This window comes from Hevea brasiliensis, chromosome 5 (assembly GCF_030052815.1).
Source record: "Hevea brasiliensis isolate MT/VB/25A 57/8 chromosome 5, ASM3005281v1, whole genome shotgun sequence".
In the NCBI taxonomy this organism is placed as follows: Eukaryota; Viridiplantae; Streptophyta; class Magnoliopsida; order Malpighiales; family Euphorbiaceae; genus Hevea; species Hevea brasiliensis.
Genome location: NC_079497.1, coordinates 11094038 through 11115807, shown reverse-complemented (window position 1 = coordinate 11115807; position 21770 = coordinate 11094038). Strand labels below are relative to the sequence as shown.

General features: G+C 29.4%; 3 protein-coding genes across 5 annotated transcripts; all 3 read left to right on the top strand.

Moving 5' to 3' along the window:
• The first annotated feature begins 370 nt into the window (after positions 1-370).
• LOC110664905 (E3 ubiquitin-protein ligase At3g02290) lies at positions 371-4729 on the top strand. Of its 2 annotated transcripts, XM_021824785.2 has the most exons (5): positions 372-644; positions 1683-1937; positions 3275-3707; positions 3809-3918; positions 4417-4729. In XM_021824785.2, the coding sequence occupies exons 2-5, from the start codon at positions 1818-1820 to the stop codon at positions 4441-4443; spliced, it is 690 nt and encodes a 229-aa protein (XP_021680477.2). In that variant the 5' UTR covers positions 372-644; positions 1683-1817; the 3' UTR covers positions 4444-4729. The 2 variants fall into 2 exon arrangements, with proteins under 2 accessions (XP_021680478.2, XP_021680477.2); XM_021824786.2 differs by lacking the exon at positions 1683-1937 and having other exon boundaries at positions 371-644.
• A 2606-nt stretch (positions 4730-7335) lies between these two features.
• Positions 7336-9799, top strand: LOC110664906 (mediator-associated protein 2). Its single transcript, XM_021824787.2, has 5 exons — positions 7336-7469; positions 7693-7828; positions 8040-8118; positions 8304-8387; positions 9100-9799. Exons 2-5 carry the CDS (start codon positions 7703-7705, stop codon positions 9480-9482), a joined length of 672 nt encoding a protein of 223 aa, XP_021680479.2. The 5' UTR covers positions 7336-7469; positions 7693-7702; the 3' UTR covers positions 9483-9799.
• A 7576-nt stretch (positions 9800-17375) lies between these two features.
• Positions 17376-20573, top strand: LOC110664907 (sterol 14-demethylase). Of its 2 annotated transcripts, none has more exons than XM_021824788.2 (3): positions 17376-17918; positions 18163-18663; positions 19389-20573. In XM_021824788.2, exons 2-3 carry the CDS (start codon positions 18202-18204, stop codon positions 20385-20387), a joined length of 1461 nt encoding a protein of 486 aa, XP_021680480.2. In that variant the 5' UTR covers positions 17376-17918; positions 18163-18201; the 3' UTR covers positions 20388-20573. The 2 variants fall into 2 exon arrangements, with proteins under 2 accessions (XP_021680480.2, XP_021680481.2); XM_021824789.2 differs by having other exon boundaries at positions 17904-18042.
• Positions 20574-21770: the final 1197 nt, after the last annotated feature.

The window sequence follows — 21770 nt, the reverse complement described above, 5'->3', positions numbered from 1 at the left end:
TTGTGACTTACATTTGGAGTCAAAGAAAGTGGGCTTCCCACTAAATTATAGATTGTCTAATTATAAGTAAAATACTGATTTTTGACTTATTTATTAAACACTTTTATTTTAAATTATTATATAAATAATTAATTATTAATATTTAATAATTATAATAATTAATAAAATAATTGATAATTTTAATAGTTATTAGAATAATTAATGTTAATTAATGTCCTACTGTCTCAATTAATTTATGTTTAATTTTTGTAATTTTTTTTTATTTTTTTTAAATAGTAAAATGTTAATTTTTAATTTAAAATCGAGTAAAATTGATTAAAATTAATTGAATGGGTCTTGTTCCTCCAAAAATCCATATTTTTTAGAAAATTATTTGCAATGTAGTATGGTCTTATTCCTACCAAAAAATCACCGCCCAAAAGAGGAGCCAATTTTCCCCTTTGTTTCTTCTGTGGACTGCACAAGTCTTTGGAACGTTTGATTCTACCAGATCATTATCTTCACTTGTCTAGAAGGGACGAAGAGAGCACTCTTCTTTTCTCTCTGTTCCACTATTTGTTTCCACCTGCACAAACCCTAAGGAGACCTGCGATCCTCAACATTGATCTATCAGAATCTTCAATTCTTTATGTTCTTCTTTGCAGGTTTGTAGTTTAAAGGAATTTCTGCCTACTTCTTTTCCTAAAAATTTGTGCTTTTTGCCAGATAAACAACATTATATGCTTTGGCTTGCTCTTATTTATCGTCTTTTCTTTTCTTTCTGCTTTGCTTGTGAGGCCTTTCAGTTCATCTTACATATCTTGTTGCTGAATGCAATGTATGTTTTTTTTGCTGTCTGGTTAATACATTCTACAATGGGTGCATTGCCCTTTCCATTGCAAGAACACAAGTTTTCTTTAGCTGCTACAATTCTTCATCAATTTGGTGTTTAGATTTTGTTCCCAAAATAGGAACTTTCGTGTTTTTATTTTGGTAGAAAGATTTTTTAAGCCCTTCAAAATTAATCTTATAGTCAAATAAGCCCTTGTAAATTTAGTTGATCTATTAAAGCCCCTTGATCCATTTAAACCAATTACTAATCTGTATCAGGTGACTTACACAACGGACTTTTAGTTGTTACATAACTTATAAGCTAGCCTCTGTGTTGCTCTCTCTCTCTCTCTCTCTCTCTCTCTCTCTCTCGTGACTTAATTCTATCAATAGAAGACAAGTGATTGAAAATGTAAATGTTATGCACAATTATTGCCATTCAGCATGTGCAGTGCTCAATTCAGTGTGGCACTGGGCGTGCTGGACTGGACTCATGTTTAACGGAACACACATAGCCTGGAGTGGGGCTTTTACTGAATTTTTGATTCATAGGATTAAATTGATAATGACTTATTTGACTCCAAACATAATTATAAGGGGCTTAAAAGAATAAACTAAATTGACAAGGTCTTATTTGATTCTTAGAGTAATTTTCAGGGTCAACTAAATTGATAAGAGCTTATTTAACTCTACTAGTAATTGTCAGGCCCTTAAAAGGGCTTTTTGCCTTTTGTTTTTAGGGGTGATTTATCTCATTTGTGATTTTCTTATTGTCATAACTAATGGGCTTGGCTGTTACTCTTTCTTTGTCATCATTTCGTTTGCTGATACTTCTTCTCACAAAACAATTCAAACGTCCTAATTTCTCACAGGTTCAGTCTCGAATCCCATAATTTGGACGGCTGTTCTGGATTTGAATTGTAAGAAACACTGAAGATACAGTCCTGGTTGATTGCTTCGTAGCTGGCAACAATTCATTCCTTACAATATATTTTTAAAGCACAGATATGGGTGCCTTCTGCTGCTGTCCTTGCAGTGATGAATTTGAAGAATATGCTTATGCTGGCAATTCAATATATAGGCACTGCATCTGCCTAAGATTCTTTTTCCATCAGTTACTCAGTGGGGTGAGCATTGAAATTTTCAGCTACTAAACACTCTTTGACTCTTTTATCTTTAGTCTTCCGGGATCTGTAAATCCCATCTGCTAGGTTCTTATGGAAGTTGTTTGACTCTCTTCTGCTTTGTCTGGGATTATTCAACTGCTGTATCTGGAAAAAACTTGTGTGGGGGTTGCCTAGCCAAATGTGAGCTAGTATCCCTTCTATCACCGTCTTTTACATATGCAATGTAGGCCTCTTTACAACTTATACCATTCTGTGATTGCATAGATCCTCAAATTCTACGTAATTGTGAATATATATATATATATACAACTCAACTCAACTCAACTTAGCATTTATCCAAAAAATTTGAGGTCGGCTATATGGATTCGCTTTATCCACTCTAAATGATTTTGGTTTATATATATATATATATATATATATATATATATATATATATATATATATATATATTCCAATGCATCAGAGACTATGTAAAGTGATGTAAAGTGATATTTGCATGTGTGCACTGTGATTTGGAGAGGTGAGGCAGAGGCAAAGTTCTAACATATAATATTGATGCATGAGATGACCTTCTACTAGGGATTTTAGGGCTACCTATTTTAGGAAGAGATTTAGGTAGTAGTATTCTATTTAGGAAGTTTGAGTTGGTTTAATATTTCTAATTAGCATTGGTTTAGTATTTTATTATTTTGGGATTCCTAATCTTAGTACTAGATTAGTAGTAGTAGTTATTATATAAATACCCATGTGATCTACGTATTTTAGTAGAGCTTGTGATGATTGTTATTGATAATTGAGAATCAATAAAAATTTGAGAATTTTATTCCTCTCTCCTTTGATTGTTCTATTGGTTCTACATCAAATGTGTTTCACTTAGTTCATAAAAATTTTAAACCACAAAATGGATTAACTAAATATTTCAATCACATAATTACTTAACACCATGTCTTTTGATCTTGACAAGAATCTAATTTTTAAAGCTACCGTTTTTATACTTTTTCCCTTTCCAAGCAACTCTTTGAATCTGGTTAGAATCACTCCCATTATTTTGTGCTATCTTATCTCATTCTATTGGTTCTACATCAAATGTGTTTCACTTAGTTCATAAAAATTTTAAACCACAAAATGGATTAACTAAATATTTCAATCACATAATTACTTAACACCATGTCTTTTGATCTTGACAAGAATCTAATTTTTAAAGCTACCGTTTTTATACTTTTTCCCTTTCCAAGCAACTCTTTGAATCTGGTTAGAATCACTCCCATTATTTTGTGCTATCTTATCTCATTCTAATTTCATGGCCTCCTGAAGTTACCTTTTTCATGCACTTGCAGTATGGTGCAATGTTTCATAGACTTGAAGGTCGGCCAATATCTTCAACCGAAGGAGGTACTTCTTTGACATCAACAGGAGTTGGCACGGGATTACCAGATGGTTCCATTAGTGATACTCATGTCTCATTAACCAGGCCAGTCCCTTATGATGCTGACCAAAGATACACTCGTTTACAGCGAGATGGTTTAGTATCTAGAAAGTCAATGACTCATTTTCAAGAAGAATCACAACCATTGAGGAGAAATATGAGCAATTCTGGCATGGAATCATCTGGTTTTGGGAAGAAATGGAATGGGGTTGATTTGGAGGAAGACTATAAACTGAGTCATTCAGAGTCCTCAGAAAAAGCTCTGGAAACAAAAGTTACATATGGACTGTCTTATGTGCAACAGTCTTTTGAAGATGAAGATGTCTGCCCTACTTGTCTTGACGGTATGTTAATGTATCTTTGTATTGCATCCTGATGGTAGCCTATAAGTAATAAGAATATTCTACTATACTTTAATAGTTTTTAAACAATCATTTTCTTGCAGAATACACTCCAGAAAATCCCAAAATCACAACAAGATGCTCCCACCATTTTCATCTTGGTTGTATTTATGAATGGTTGGAAAGAAGTGAAAATTGTCCAATATGTGGCAAGGTATGCTTGATTTGCTCTTTTAGAAAAGATTCAAATTTGAGTCTGAAAAGCTAGTACCTCTGGTATGGTATTTCAGTTAATGTTTTTATTTACCAAATTAGACTTGAAAGCTGCTTGCAGCTAGTTTTATACCATACTCTCAAAATTTAATTTTGTAATGTTCGTGTTTGTATCCATTCTGTTATGGTGGGGATATAGCACAAGTGAAGCTAAAAAGCCCATTGACCATTTAGACTCCTCTCCACTTGCCTGTGTGTGTTCAGAATTTACTGCAATCAATAATTCTTATATTTATCTGTTTCTGGTGTCAACATAGAGAGCATCATGTAACTTAATGTTTTCCTCCAATCAGGATGGTTGCAATTTGAAAATATGTTCATCCACCTTCATATGTGTGGTTGCTTGGTTACAAATGCAAGGAGAACCCTTTGTAGATATAATAAATAATAGATTTGTTTTGGTATATCTAATACGAACTGCTTATTTCTGGAATTTTAGGAGATGGAGTTTTGTGAAAGCCCTTAAGTTGGCGGCGGCATTGGATTGCAAAGAAATGTGGAGAGGCCTGGCTGTAGAAATAAATGCTCTCTTCTTATTAACATTATTGAATAGAGAAAGTGATTGTACCTTGTATCTACTATGTAGTGCCTTGTAATTTGTCTTCTTTACTTGGTCAAATGCTTGTCGCCCTTTTTTTAAATAGAAAACCATCGATCAATGTATAGTTATATCAACTGATTGTAAACATTATTTTCAAGCGATCCTATTAATGATGCATGCTGAGTAAAATCAGTTGCAAGCTCTGCTTCTACATTTGGTGGTATGTGTATGCTCGCGCGCATCTAGTAATTTTGCATCACCTTATCATCAAGTTCTATGTTTGCTGGGGTGTGTTTGATTTAGCCTTTTTGGGATAGCTGATAGTTTGATTTCAATCTCGATTAGCTTCTGATTCCATCATCTTCAGTTTTAAAGTTTTTTTGTTTAGAATATATTATCCTTTTAAAATTTATTAATTATAAAATGTTTGTGTCTTCAAATTATTTTTTTATATAAAAAATTATTTATAATTATAAAAAAATTAGGTAAAAAAGATTATAAAAAATAAAATTAGTTATAATATTGATCGTATATGACAAAAAATATGAATAACATATAAAAAATAATTATATTTTTAATTTTATATATGTTGTATAATAAAATAATAATAATTATATATTTATTTTAGTAATAAAATAAATATTGTCTCTTATAGCAATCTAAGATGGGAGTGAATTTGAGATTTTTAAGTGAGATGTGCAAAGAGAAAGAAAGAAAGAAAGAAGGAAAACAATAGATTTAGGTTTGGCTATCTAAGTCTACGTCTTATCCTCAAAGCCCTTCTTAAAAGGTAATTATACTAAAATTCTTCTTTGATGAAGAATAAATCCCTTACAATTATCACAAAAATAAACTTTTATTCTTTTATAAATCTCTTTGTTCATGAGTAATTTAATGCTCTATTACATTCAAGATACAAATGAATATTCACAATAATTAACTCTCAAAACAAAGAAATTACAGTTTAAAATATCAGGCTCTCAATAATTAATTATGGTAGCTCAAGTTCTAGAGAGAGGAGGAAAAAAAATATTTAGAACACAATAAATTTTCAAAAAAATAGTCCATTTAATCATAAAAGGTCTTTATTTATAGTTTTGGCAAGAAATTGATTGTTGAAGGTACATTAAATGCAAAAATAGCCATGCAACAACTCAAAACCTTATTTTATCGAGTTTCAGAAACACAAGTTTGGCTACCGAAGCCTTTTACTTTGGCTGTTGAAGGTTGAGGCACCCAAAAACATCATTTAAAAAGTAAATTTTGGCTGCCGAATGTCTTACTTTCGGCTGTCGAATTTTTCACTTTTGTCTGTCAAAGTACTCTCTGGATAAAAAGGTCGCTTATATTTTAAAAACTAAAAACACCATCATTTTAAAGAGTGAACTTTGGCATCGAAATTTCACTTTCCGCTATCAAAATGCTATCTAGACAAAAGGCACAAAAATGACATTTAAACTTTAAAAACTCATAACTTTTAACTCGAACTCAGATTTTTAATTCGTTTGAACCGTTGGAAAGTTAATTTGATAAACTTTTCAATGAAAATACTTTCAAAAACAAATTTGCATTTCTCAAAAATAAAAAATTCATCTTAGTCTCCATTAGTCAAGAAAAAGTTAAAAACTCATAACTTTTTGACCTAAACTCGGATTTTCGAACCGTTTAAATCATTAGAAAGTTAAGCTGATAAACTTTTTAATCAAAACACTTTCAAAAATAAATTTACATTTCTCAAAAATAAAAATTTTATTTTAGTTCCCCTTAATCAAGAAAAAAGTTAAAAATAGAAACACTAAGAAATTTAGAGAAACCTATATCATTATAACCAACCAATTGAGATTCACGAGATTCATTTCTTAATTGTAGTTGTAATATTTTTTTAATCTTTGTTTCAATTTCTTGCTCTCTTTCAATATTGATTTGAATCAATTTCTTAATTTTGAACTTGGGACCTATAATTTTAACACAAATACTTTCGAGATAGATTAATAGCACATTAATTATTTATTATCATCAAAATATAGATGAAAACCTCTAGATCCAATAATAAATAATATAATAAATATTATTATTAATTATTTAACGTATTAATAAAAATAATTAAACATAATTTTTACCAATATATTAGTAGTAGCCGCATTTAATAACAAATCAAACAAGCCGCATATTTGCATTATTATTATGCTTCTTCGTGATTCTAAAATTCAAATTTCGCATATGATAAATTCAATAAGTTTTAGCTTAGTCATATTGAATCGTGTATAGAGTTATAAAATCTATAGAGTTATAAGATCTTAAGTTTAAGTCTCAATCAGACTTAATTATATTAAAAAAAATTTTAATTTATAATTAGAAATACATAAATTTAATACTGTACTCTTTTTTTTATAAGATATTATAGAATAACAATTAAATTTAAATTAAATAAAATTGAATTAATATTTAAAATTCAAATTAAAACAGTGATTTGCTAAAATATTTATTAGACTTTATTTTATTTTTTAAAAGTAAATATTAATATGAGTAAATAAGTATGGATAGGAATTCTTGTCCAGTTGTTAATGTAGCTAAAACGAGGAGCACTATTAATTTTTGAAATTTATATAGTATTTTTAACAATTAATATTATATATAAGTATTTTTAAATATGATTTATAATAAAATTTTATTTTATTTTATTTTAGTATAATTAGCAAGTTTTATTTTATATTAATTAATATTTTTAATAACTTAATTTTTGCATGATGATAAATCGATTTGTTTTTTTAATCCAATAATATCCCGGCAAATAAACGGGTAATGTTTGAATTTTTCGTTTTCTTTATCTAAAAAAAAAAAAAAAAAAAAAAAAAAAGGTTTTAGGCTTGGGATTATTAAAATTGGAGGAGAGCCACTCGGACCAACATAAACCCGCTCTTGTGTAGGCTCTTTCTTACGCCTTTGCGCAGGTATTCTTCTTTCCTTGGCAATTTCTTTTTCAATTTTCTCTATTTGTTTTGTGTTTTGTTTCTGATTTTCCCAGAAAACGTAAGCAGCTGTTACAACTTTAAAGACGGATAAAAAGATTGTAATTTTGTGAAATTTGTCAAGCAGTCTTTTCCTGCTCTATAGGTGTTCGACGAAATGGCTCTTTAATTATTTGTTTTATTTAATTATTTAATTTGTTTATAGTTATTGAGAAATGGGTGTTGAGGAGGAGATTTACAGGCCTGAAGCGGGATTTGAAGAAGATTCTAGAGAACCTCTTGTTGATCTTTCGTTGACGGACTCCACAGAGCTTTGGCTCATTCAATGGCCTCATAATGAAGTGAGTTCTTATTTCTATGCCCTTCAGTCACCTCACCTTCTTGTTGTTTAATAAAACATTTTGGTTGGTTGGAGATGATGTTAGTAGTGATTTCTTGGATCAAACTAAAAATCAACTTGTTTAATATCCCAAAGTGAAAGTGTTTATTTGTGTGAGTCAAATATACGGAATCCGAGTTTGATTGCTTGCTCTTGTTTTGCGCGTGTTGCAGCTTCCTGATTTTCAAGGGAAAGAAATATCACTTAGTCTTCATGGTGATGGATGTTTGGGCAGTTTTGAGGGTTCATCAGGTATCCATAAAAATCTTCTCCAATTGTCATGCAAAGGAAATTTTTATTTTAAAAACATATTATCATGTTAATGCAATTTTCATCATTTAAAAGTGCTTGTTTCTGATACATATGGACCAATATCGATTATATGCATTTTTTAGCAATTGACAGTAATTGTGATTTTTGGTTGCTTGCCATGTCAGGAAAAGTATATGATATAGTCAGCTGTGCTATGGAAGAGCCAGATGCAATAGTTTTCCAATCCTCAGCATCTGAAACAAAAATTGGTAATTAGACAAATCTGTCTTCATTTTCATTCCTCAGATTCTAAGGTCAATTGTTTATCATTATGTATTGTTTGGAATTACTTAACTCTACTTGTATTTATTATTTCTGTTTCGGTTATTTTCTGTTCTTTCTAGAGCAAATTCTTTGTATTTTTACTGTCTTTAGAGATCGATTATGGAAAACCATTTGTTCCAAAGGATGCTTTTGAAAATCTTGTGGCTGGGTGTTATTTGTTTTTAGTAAGAGTTGTATGTCAATTATAATTGAAGAAAATTACTATAGATAGAGCTGAATGATCCTAATGGATTTGTAACTCAAACTCTTCAGAATCAATGCAAGAGATGACAATGGGTAGGGATTCCCTGTTCCCCGTTTGGATCTGGGAATCCCTATTTTTCCCCCATCAGATACATGGTTTCCTTCTCAATGGTGATGAGGAGTAAACTTTCATCACTACCTGTGAGAATTCCAAATACCAGCCCTGTGGGAATCCTTAACAAAACATTTATGATTATATCCCAATTCCTAACAAGTAATATATTAGCACTTTTACTTGTATCTTGGTATAACTAAAATTGAAAATGATTGAATTGTATGAGTCATTATCATTGTTAATAAATGCGGAGTTGTTGCTCTATGAATGACTGAACAGTGTGAATTCTGTTATATTGCGTATTTATGTGCTGTTGATATAGTTGTCTGTATTTATAGTGGGGAATATTTCACGGCGAGTTGCTCTTGTTCATTACCATGATCCTAAAGAACTTGAAAAACAAGAAGCTGAAAAGAAGTCAAAACGACTATATCAAATGTCAGCTGGATCTTCATTGATAAACTCTTCTGGGACTCCTACTCAAAACACCAAGCTCAGAAACTCATATTCGTCAAGGGGACATCCAACCTCAACACACAGTAGCAGATATAAGAGTTCTTTATCTGAGGTTGGAGAACAATCAGGTGCAAAAAAGAGAAAGCATAAGCATGAACGCGTTGCATCGACAGATCAGTCTACTTTAGATTCAGGGCGGGGTCACAGTGGATATACCATTTCAGGGTCATCAGAGCATTCACATCGGGGGAAAGTGGAGGAGTAAAAAAAAAACTGAGTAATTCTTCCCTTCTTGCCTTGGGTACTCCCCTGGAATTTTCTATTTTGTTGATTTGCTTCATAGATATCAATGATTTAGCAGTGATGAGAGATGGTATGCTGATCTTCCTCTTGTCTTCCTTTATAAGATTAGCCTTTGAGTAATTCTGAAAGTCTTATTTCCCAATTAGACCATAGGTGTCAGTTGCAGCATTGTGCAAAAATCTTATTTATACTATCAAGTAATTGTTTGTTCATTTCTCCCTGACAAACCTTTTCTTGTTATGATGGATATTTTGGAAATCGATGTTGAATTCCTTATCATATGCTGTGCCATTGTCCTCGTAATACCAGGAATGTTAAAATGCACTCATTATGAGGTCTTATTTCATTCTATTATGTGGCTGATGTTGCTTTTCTGGTAGTTATTGCGGGTCAGCCAAACCTTCATTATTGTATAAATGGTGTTTCGGTATTTGCAACCCAATGTATTGAAATTCTAAACTCTCAAATGTTCGTAATCTCATATCATATGATTCAAGAACCGATGATCATTAAATTCCTTGTGAGGATTTGGTTTAGAAGCTCTAATTCCATTCTATTTTTTTTTTTAAAATAAGCATCAACAGGTGTTTGTTGAGCATTCTATTTGCTTGTCTACTTCATTAAGGTTTAGGCCTTGAGATAAAAAATAAAAATTAAGTATAATAACATAAGAACTCATTTGAATACTTTCTTATAAATAATTTATTAAAAAAAAAAATCTTAAAATATAAGCAAACTAAACAAGTCACAAATATGAAAACTAAGAGTATTAACTTGCTAAAAAAATTGAATTTCCTTAGCCAACTTATCCCCTAACCAAACAAGGCAGTCTTTTACAGAGAATCAAACCCGCGCCCATTGTCACTTGTCAGCTTCCAATATGGGATAAGCCTTTATTTCTTTCACCATTTTGCATTCTTTGTCCATAATGAAAAAAAAACGAATAAAAAGAATTAATTGTATTATTTAATTAAAATTAATTATATTATTTGTAATAACTTTTTAGCTACATCATATCAATATAACTAATTATATATTTTTATACAAATATACTTAAATATGTAATATATAAAATAAATTTATATTTTACATAATTTACTTATGCTGCAGATTTAAATAATAATAAAAAATTATTATATTTATAATATTATATAATACAACATTAACAACTAAATCAATTCACGAGCCTATTATACGAAACAGCTGATGAATTTGTTAAATGAAGCAGGTTTGTTCATGAATCTACTTAATGAATAGAGTATTAATATGTTGGAACTGATTTATTTATTAAATAAACTTAAAAATTAAACTTGAATACAATTTTTTTTTAACTAATAAAATTAAATTTTATTTAAAAAATTAAATTAAAATTTTATCAAATTAAATATAGAGTAGTTTGTAATAATTGATTACTGATAATAATTGATTTATATTTAGTTTTTAAGAAAATTATGTATAACTATTGTTATTGATGTGTAAAATAATAATTAATAAGGTATATAATATATAATTTATTTTACTATTAAATAAAATATATAATTATTAATTTATTATATTATACAATTACCTTATTATTAAAATAAATATATATATATATATATATATATATATATATATATATATATATATATATATTTGTTAATTTATTATATTATATAACTTATTTTATTATTAAAGTAAGTATATAATTATTAATTTTATATTATATAATTTATGTTATTATTAAAATAAATAACTAAAAATAAAATAATTTTAAAAAAATGTAATTGTAAAATAATAAATAATTATCTATATAGTATATAAATGTGTGAAAAAGGAACATTAGCTTTGACCAAATTACCCTTCATTATTTATAATATTTGTAATTATATTTTTAATATTTAATTTAATTTTAAAGTTTATACAGATTTAAAATTCTTAGAACTTAAAATTTAATTATTTATATAATTTTAGAATTTATATAAATACAAAATTCTTAACCTTACTTATATTTAAAGTCTTTTATAACAATATCCTAATGATTTATATTATTTATAAAAATAGGAAGGTATTTTATTTATATGAATATTTTTTTTTAATGAATCCTAATAAATTTTTATCTCTATTTATAATTATTTATGTAAATTTATTTCAATATAATTATATTTCAATTTACGTTTTTTATCTCTATTTTATAATTATTTATGTAAATTTATTTCAATATAATTATATTTCAATTTACGTAGAAGAATAAGAAAATAGATTAATTTTTATCAACTAAATATATAAATTCTTTTATTAATATTTTTAAAATTCTTAATTATTACATTAATATATAAATTAGTTCTAATTAAAAATTGAATTTATAAGTTTATATAACTACTACTAATTGATAAGCTATATATATATATATATATATATATATATATATATATATATATATATTGTAACACCCCTACTTTTTAAATTAATTAGTTTATGAGTAGCTATTAATATTTTATGTTATTTAAATTTTGAGAAATTATTTGAAATTTTTTGAATTTTTAAAATCAGGTTCGGTTTTTTGAAAATATAAAACTTTGGTGATTTTTAAAAATTAATTTAAAGACCATGTGGTAAAATTAAAAATATATTTTGACCCTACGAATTTTTTTGAGTTTTCTAGAATTTTTTCGGAATTTTTGGGCCTCGTTTTTTATCCCAAAGCAAAGCAAAAATTGAAATTCGGGTATCTTGAATCGGACCGACCGAATCGAACTGGACTGGGTTAGAACGATCAAATCAGACCGGCCCTCTTTCTCTTCTTCTTTTCTTCCTCTGCGCGCCAACTCCCTCTCTTTCCCTTTCCTTTTTCTCTCTCCTCTCTCCTCCCCTTACCGCTCCACCACCACCCCTCCCTCCCCAGCTCATCGGCGCGCCTCCAGGAACATCTCCCAAAGCCCGCTGTAGCTTCAGTGGATGGAAAAACGCGCGCACAGTTTCTTCAACATGTCGGGCGATGCTTCAGCTTCTCGGGCTGATTCGGCTGATCCGGCCACCGATTAGACCGGGTCTTGTCCCAAAACACATCTACACCTCGAGAGCTTTTCATAGACACTAAGAACACAAAAATCCAATTAGTGGTTTGTCCAATTTTTGCTCGGGAAGTTTTAGCCCATTTTAAATTTTGGGCTAGATTTCTCGAAAACTGTAAACCCCACCAAAATCGGAGAGCACTGGAATGCTCTACTCGACGAGAGTTTCGCGGCAATACCCATTTCAAATTTTTCCGACACCATTTTCCGATGGTTCCTATGAAACTTCGCAATGTTTTTTCGAGTATTATATAAGTTTAGAAAATTTCGTAAAATTTATATACTAACCCACGTGTTGTGAGCTTTGCGTAGGCATATTCAATTCGCGAAAATTCGACGGTTGCTCGGGTTTATAATTTCGGGCCAGACAAACAGATTACCAGAAAAGCTTTTAAAACCGGGCTAAGAGTATAGGCTACCCTACCATTTTCAGGCGTCCCAGACGCGTCTCCAGGGTAAGGATTGGCATAGGTAAACTCGAACCTATTTTTTCTTAATTATCTAGTGCCTGATTTCGATTAAAAATCTATAAAATATTCGTGATAAGTTAGAAAAATATAATTCTTATTGCATTAGCTTAATAATATTACTAAGGACAGCGAGATAAAGTTTTTGAATTTTTAGAGCTCATTTGGGTAGTTTTTGCAAAAAGGTTAGTTATAGGGACTAAACTGTAATTTTACAAATTATGGTGGTTGACTGTTTGGATGGGCCTAGGAGGGGCCATGTGATGTGATTGGGTTGTGGATGTATGACTTGTGGATATAGAAGTGCATTTTGAGCCCTTTTGCAGGTTAGGTAGGTCATAGGTATAGAGGAGACTCTATCAGATTTTTGGCACGATTTAGGGTGTTTTTGATCTTTTTCAAACTTGTATTGAGTCAAATATATTAAAAAATTGCAACGAAATTTGTCAAGTAAGCCGAAACAGTCTTCCTCCTCCGCCCAGTCGCCGCAGTGACCTCGGTTTAAGTCTATGAGTAAAATATTAATTTTAATTATAATTTCAATATTATTATATGTTTAGGCATACCCATGCATCACTTATAAATATGTATCTATATAGTTAAACACTAAGCACATTTTATATTGCATTCTTAATTGACAAAGTGCTATGACTATTGTCTATGATAATTTGGAGCAGTGTGCGTGCGTTGGCATGCATGTGGTGTGTGGTATTGGATATGGATAGAACGGGTAGATGCAGCTTGAGAGACATTCTCTGGGACCCGGTCCTTTATGGATAATCGGGGTAGGCATGGCTCGAGATGATCTCGCTGGCCCCCGCATTTGGTTTGTTAAGCGAAAGTTCGGCTTGAGAGACACTTGCTGGCAGAGGTTGGATTAAGAGAGCTCTATAGGGGATCAACTCCCATATATATACTGTTTGAACATTATTGAGTGTATGAGTGCTCTAAATTGCCTTTTTGCTGTTATGATATGATTTGTATAAAAATTCTGATGATGTTGCATTCCACTCCTTAAGATACATTAGCTTTAGATAGCTATAGAAATTGTGGTTAAAATTGATATTTTACTCTCTGAATCGAACGCTCATTCATGTTCATCTTATTTTTTCAGGTTACAGGAGAATTATTTGTTGTGACTAACCTGCTTTTCTTCTTCATAGGTCAATTAGTAATATCTAATGTATTTTATTCAATTTAGTCAAATTTTAGACTCCGCATATGTTAGGAGTATTTTAATCAATTTGATACTGTAATATAATATTGTGTTGCATTTGTAAGAACATTAAATGCATGCATGACTGGATTGAATGAGGGAACTGAACTCCCATTGGATTTTATGATATTATGAGTATGTGGAGGGTGAGCTGAGCTCCCCAAATTATTATATATTATGTTTACAGGTCGGGCAAGTCAAAAACTCCCCGTTATATGGTCCATTTTATGGTCGAACTCTGTCTGGTTGAATTCTTGAAATTGGGCCCAAATGGGCCTTAGGATTGGGTTGAGGAATAGTTAGGCTTACTACGGGCCTTGGAGGCTTTAGGCTGGTCCCGGTCCTAGTACTGGTCTGGCCTATAGATTGGGTCGTGACATAAATAACTAGTATGTAAATATAATAAAATTATATGAGTCTAAAATTTTTAAATAATAAGTAATTACTTACAAAGCATAAAAAAAAATAAATTATATATATGAAAAAAAATTAATAAAAAATATATATATTATTTAAAAAATTAATAATTAATAAAATATGTTAAGTTTGAATATAATTATAAAATTAATATAATCAATAGAAAGATTATAATTTATAATATTTTTTTATTTTAAAATGATGTATTATCAAAAATTTAAAAATGTTAATGTTGTATATATAAAAAAAATATATAATTTTTTTAATCTTTTAATACTATAATGTTACCTTAACTTTGTAAATAGTAAATATACATAAAAAAATGAAATATACTTTGAATATAAAATTATTATTTCAATTTAATAAATTTATATTTAAATATAAACACAAATTAATAATTTGATTAAAAAAAGTAACCATTTTCATATAAAAACGAGCATTACATTATTTAATAGAATTTTTATTTATTTTAATTCAACAATTTCTTTTATTGAAATTTCACATTTACTTCTAAAAAAATAATTATAAAAAATTTAATTTATTGAAATTTCACATTTACTTCTAAAAAAATAATTACAAAAAATTTAATTTAAAAATATATTATAAGTTGGTTTGATAAAATATTTTACTATAAACCGAATAATTATCTATACATTTTTTATTATAATTATTTTAATTAAAAATAATAATATAATAACGTTGGTGTTTTTATTCTATTAGTATCACTTTTTTATTTTTATAGAAACAGAACATTTTAATTATTAATTTATTATTTATAAATAATTTATTAATATTAATATATTTTTCAATTTTTTTTTAAATTTTCCCTCATATAATCTTATTTATATTTAATGTCTACTTAATTAAATTTTTATTATAATATAATTTTGAAGAAAATTTTATAAAAACACCATTATAATTTATATTATTTTATAAAAATAGGAAGGTATTTTATTTATATGAATAATTTTTTTAATAAATTTTAACGTATTTTTATATCTATCTCATTATTATTTATGTAAATTTATTTTAATGCAATTATATTTAAATTTACGTAGAATAATAAGAAAATAAATTAATTTTTATCGACCAAACATACTTTTATTAATGTTTTTGAAATTCACTTTTAATTCAATTTCTTATTATTTCATTAAAAAAAATTTCATCTCAAGTAAATTTATATTTTTCTTAATTATAGATATATTTTTAAAATTCTTAATTATTACATTAATATATAAATTAGTTCTAATTAAAATTAAATTTATAAGTCTTATGTAACTACTAATTGATAAGCTATATATATATATGAAAAACTTGTTGATTTATAAAAAATAATTACGTACAAAACATAAAAAAAATAAATTACATATACAAGAAAAAATATTTAAATAAATAAACATATGTTATTTAAAAATTAATAATGAACAAAATATGTTAATTTTCAATTTAATTATAAAGTTAATATAATTAATAGAAAGATTATAATTTATTATACTATTTTTTATTTTAAAATGATACATTATTAAAATTTTAAAAATGTTAATGTTGTACATATAAAAAATATAATATCTTTTTTAAATTTTTTAATACTATAATATATCCTAACTTGGTAAATAGTGAATATGTATAAAAAAAATAAAAATCATACTTTGAATATAAAATTATTATTTTAATTTAATAAATTTATATTTAAATATAAATATTAATTGATAATTTAATTAAAAAAAGTCATAATTTTCATATGAATAGAATATTATATCATTTAATAGAATTTTTATTTATTTAGATTCAATATTTTTTTTAAAAAAAATTTGATGTTTACTTCTAGAAAAATAATTATAAAAAATTTAAATTTAAAAATACAATATAAATTAGTTTAATAAAATATTTTATTGTAAATTGAATAATTGTCCATATATTTTTTACTATAATCATTTCAATTAAAAATAATCTATAATAAAATCAGTGTTTTTTATTTTATTAAATTCGATTTTTTATTTTTATAGAAAAAGAGCATTTTAATTATTAATTTATTATTTATAAATAATTTATTAATATTAATATATTTTTCAACCTTATTTTTAAAATTTTTCTCTATATTGTAAAAAAATGAAATTACATAAAATATTATATCTTACATAAAAATTAATAATATTGATACTTATTGATATAGATGTGTGTAATTAATTTTTGTTAAATAAAATTAAAAAAAATAAATTAAAAATAACTTGAAATAAAAAAAATTAACATTATATAAAATTATATTAAATTAAATTTATTTTACTATCAGGCTTATAAACTCTTCAGTAGTATTGAAGAAAAGTTTACATTTTCCACATTAATGATATATGCTTTATAAAATAATAAATAGTTAAATTTATATATTTATAAAATACTTAAAATTATAAAATTATATTATAAGAATAAAATTTTAAAAAATTAATTATTAAGAAAAGAATATTATAATTTTAAATTTTACATGTAAAAAATGTGTTTTTTTTATAATAAATAAATATTTTATGTTTTATATCACTAATAAAAACAAAAATATGTTAATAAAATTAAAGTACATTAACGTGAGGTTATGAATAATTATATTGTAAAAAAAAAAAAAAACCGGTGCAAACATTAAACATGAACTATTTATATTATAAATCTGATAAAAAATGTATATGACAATATCAATTTTTTAGTGAATTTATTAAATACATTGATTTAATAATTTAGATGCTTATCAAAATCCAATAATTCAACCAAGCAACCCTCACGCCCTAACTTTATAAATCCGATTCGTCCAAACCAGTCCACGGTGATTTCACGCGATCCATTGATTCTATTCCACAATGTCTTGAACACATGTTGCAGGGCGATTTTTTATTCTTAACACGACAAATATACGTGGATCGCCCTGCAGGCTGCAGTGCACACGCCCACTGTTTTATGAAACCATTGAGCGATGAGCCCACCCTAATTCAACCCAACCCAACCCAAACCACCTCTCCCTGTTGTAAACAACTCAATGAGGTGGTCCCACTACTAGCCTAATGAGTCTCGTGAAAACCACACACGCATACTGCTTTATAGCTTTAACCTTAAATTAATCTTTATAATTACACTCTCATACTCTTGATTAGTAGTAATAGCAACTGTGAGAGAGATGCCATTCCTAGTTCACATGATCCGCTTTGTTATCTCCATCTTCATTTTCCATCGCTGATCTCTCTGCATCTCAATCACAATATCAGGTACTCATTCTCTCTCGCTCACCTGTGTGTTTGCTGACGTTACTGCATTCTCTCGATTTCTCCGGTTCTATGGATAATTTTACTTGAATCAGGATTTTCACTGAGATGCGCATTCTCCAATTAGGTCTAAGATTTCGAATTCAAAGACTGTTTTGAGATCTGAATTAAATGTTTACTTTAGCTGTCTTTTTAGTATTGTGATTACTGTTCATATGATATTTCTGCTTCTTGTTTTGATTTTCAGTTATTTAGTTTCAAATCTGTATTCTTCGCCGTAATCGCCATGGATTCTGATAACAAGCTCCTCAATATGGGTGTCCTCATCGTGGCCACTCTAATAGTGGCCAAGCTTATCTCCGCCTTTGTTATGCCTAGATCTAGAAAACGTCTGCCTCCAGTTATGAGCGGTTGGCCAGTGGTTGGAGGGTTATTCCGCTTCTTGAAAGGCCCGATTGTAATGCTTCGTGAAGAGTACCCAAAGCTTGGTAGTGTTTTCACTGTGAACCTAGCTCACTGGAAGATTACTTTCTTGATTGGGCCTGAGGTATCAGCTCACTTCTTCAAGGCCCCAGAGGCAGACCTTAGCCAGCAGGAGGTATATCAGTTCAATGTGCCTACATTTGGCCCAGGTGTTGTGTTTGATGTCGATTACACCGTGCGACAAGAGCAGTTCCGCTTCTTTACAGAGTCTCTGAGGGTCAACAAACTCAAAGGCTACGTGGATCAGATGGTTATGGAAGCAGAGGTAAGCTTTTTGAGGTTTTTGGTGGCAATCTTAATCATTACGTATCTTATTTGGCTTTGCTTTTTATTTATTTTTTAGATTGTATTGTATTCATTGGAAGTCGATGCGGTCATTTTTCATTTCCGAGTCATTTAATGAAAGGAAAGGAGGTGTAGAAAGAGATGTATTCAACCACTTTTTCTATTCATTGGTAGCTTTCATTAATGCATTCAGTCCTCGAGAACGCTGAGGCACTAAGACTAACAATACATTTATGCTGGAGTTTGGTAGGATAGGTACATCAGTGAAAGACGAAGTATATTCACTGGAGGGAAAAGAAATGTGCATCTTTCCGTGCAAAAGATTTGGGAATAAATAATTCTATATCAGTTCTATTTGACTAATACAAATCTGTTTATTTCTGTTCAAGATAAGTTTCGCGGTTATGTAAAACACATTTTCATGTAAGATGCTTCGTTATTTTAATTAAAGTCTAAACCAGCCGCTATTTGATTTATGAACAAAGTGACTTTTTAAAATGTTTCTGTCTATCGTTTTCCATTAGTTGTTAAAAAATGATCTCAATCATATTCTCTGGAAAATGGTTTTGTTCAGTATGGTGTCGACATTGGCATGTTCCTGCTTCAGATAAAAGATTCCTTTATACAATTTTCAGATTAATATACCTACATGATGTAGGAATTCCATGGTCCTAATTTTTGTGTTTCCATTGTGGAATCGGACAGGATTACTTCTCAAAATGGGGAGACAGTGGTGAAGTTGATCTAAAGTATGAGCTCGAACATCTGATTATATTGACTGCAAGTAGATGTCTACTGGGTCGAGAAGTTCGTGATAAGCTTTTTGATGATGTATCTACTCTATTCCATGACCTGGACAATGGTATGCTCCCTATCAGTGTCTTGTTCCCATACCTGCCCATTCCAGCCCACCGCCGCCGTGACAGGGCTCGCAAGAGGCTTGCAGAAATCTTTGCAAGCATTATAGCTTCTCGTAAACTTGCTGGAAGATCAGAGAATGACATGTTGCAGTGCTTCATAGATTCAAAGTACAAAGATGGACGCCCAACTAGTGAATCTGAGATTACGGGCTTGCTCATTGCTGCTCTCTTTGCTGGGCAGCACACCAGTTCCATCACCTCCACTTGGACTGGGGCATACCTCCTTCGTTACAAGGAGTACTTATCTGCTGTATTGGAGGAGCAAAAAACTCTCATGAGAAAGCATGGAAATAAGGTTGATCATGATATTTTGTCTGAGATGGATGTCCTGTATCGGTGCATCAAGGAAGCCCTAAGGCTCCATCCTCCACTAATAATGCTGCTACGCAGCTCTCACAGTGATTTTAGTGTGACAACCCGAGAGGGAAAAGAATATGACATCCCAAAGGGCCACATTGTTGCAACATCTCCAGCATTTGCGAATCGGCTTTCTCATATTTACAAGGATCCAGACAGATATGATCCTGACAGATTCGCTGTTGGAAGGGAAGAAGACAAGGCGGCAGGGGCATTTTCGTATATTTCTTTTGGAGGTGGCAGGCATGGCTGCCTTGGTGAACCATTTGCATATTTGCAGATAAAAGCTATATGGAGCCATTTGCTGAGGAATTTTGAATTGGAGCTGGTGTCTCCTTTTCCTGAGATTGACTGGAATGCAATGGTCGTAGGTGTGAAAGGAAAGGTAATGGTGCGTTACAAGCGCCGGGAGCTTTCAGTTACCTAGCGGGAATAACAGCATTGTGGATGTTTTGCAGATTTAAAATGTTATGCTTTCTAGGATTTGATTGTGCTTTGATTTTTTTTTTTTTCCTTTTATGTTTCTAGGAGGTGCTTCACCCTCCTTCACTGGATTGTGGCCTTTTCTAGTTTCCAAAATTTTATGATAATTGATGTAGTTTGTGGGGATCAATAGGTGTGGTTCTGTTCTATACCTGTTAATGATGCAATTTATGTAGCCAAAGGTAGAATAGATGTTCATTAAAAAGTGAAAAGTTGTCACAAGTGGAATGGTTTCCTATGCCATCTCAATTTCATTCCCTCCTTTCAAACATAAAATTAACTTCTCCAAACACAGATGAAAGGATAGAGGCATCAAAACTATAGATTCATTTTCTGCAGAGAAAATGGTTTCTCTACTCATTGCTTGAGGCTTTGAGGGTAAGATTCTTACCATCTAAGCCCTCTTCTAAGCTTTGTTTTTCTCATCCCCTTGCAGACTGATGTTACTCTTTTTCTTTGCCTCATCTCCATCCCAGATGGACATGATTTTCAAGGAGCCCTACCCTCTTGGTCTAGTCTTGCCTGGAGTTTTCCCCTTTCCTGCTATCACCAGAGTCAATGGCGGAACTAGAAACTTTAGTTAGTGGGTCAGTGTTGGATCACTATAAAGATTTTCTAAGTCAATTGACACACAAGATTATTTTGAAGATTTTTACTCATTTTGTTGCCCATTGATTTTTTTGACAATTTGTGGTTACCATAAGGTTTTCTTTTGATAAGAAATTTATCCGTTTACATAATTAAATTCAACTTTTACAAAATAAATAAATAAATAAAGGATGCAATTGTATTAGAACGATATCAAACTAAATGGGTTGAAATAAAATAGAAATTTTGATATATATTAGATTGACATCACACTAAATGTATTGAAATAACTTTAACATGATTAATTTATTAAAATTTTGCTAATTAAGTCAAGGAAACAAAATAATATCCATATAATGAGCAAAGAGGATTTTTAATTATTTATCTTATTCATAAATTATAAACTAATTTTCAATTGAAATAAACATAATTAGAATAATACTTTTTGCTGCTCAATTTTTCGAGAAAAACTTAACAAATCTTAAAGGGTTATGTTGAATTTTAGATAATGGAATGACAAGAATCCAGTAAAAATAGAGGAGATTAAGAGAGGAATAAAAGGAAAGAAGTGATATAATAGTGGATGGAGGAGAGGGAGACTGGAAAAATTTATTTACCTTCCCAATTGGCCTTTTAAAAGTTTTTTTTTTTTTTTGAAATTTTTAACTATTTTGTGAGGTGAAATTAAGTCAATAATATATAATATATATATAAAAAAAATTAGTAGGGTCATTTGACC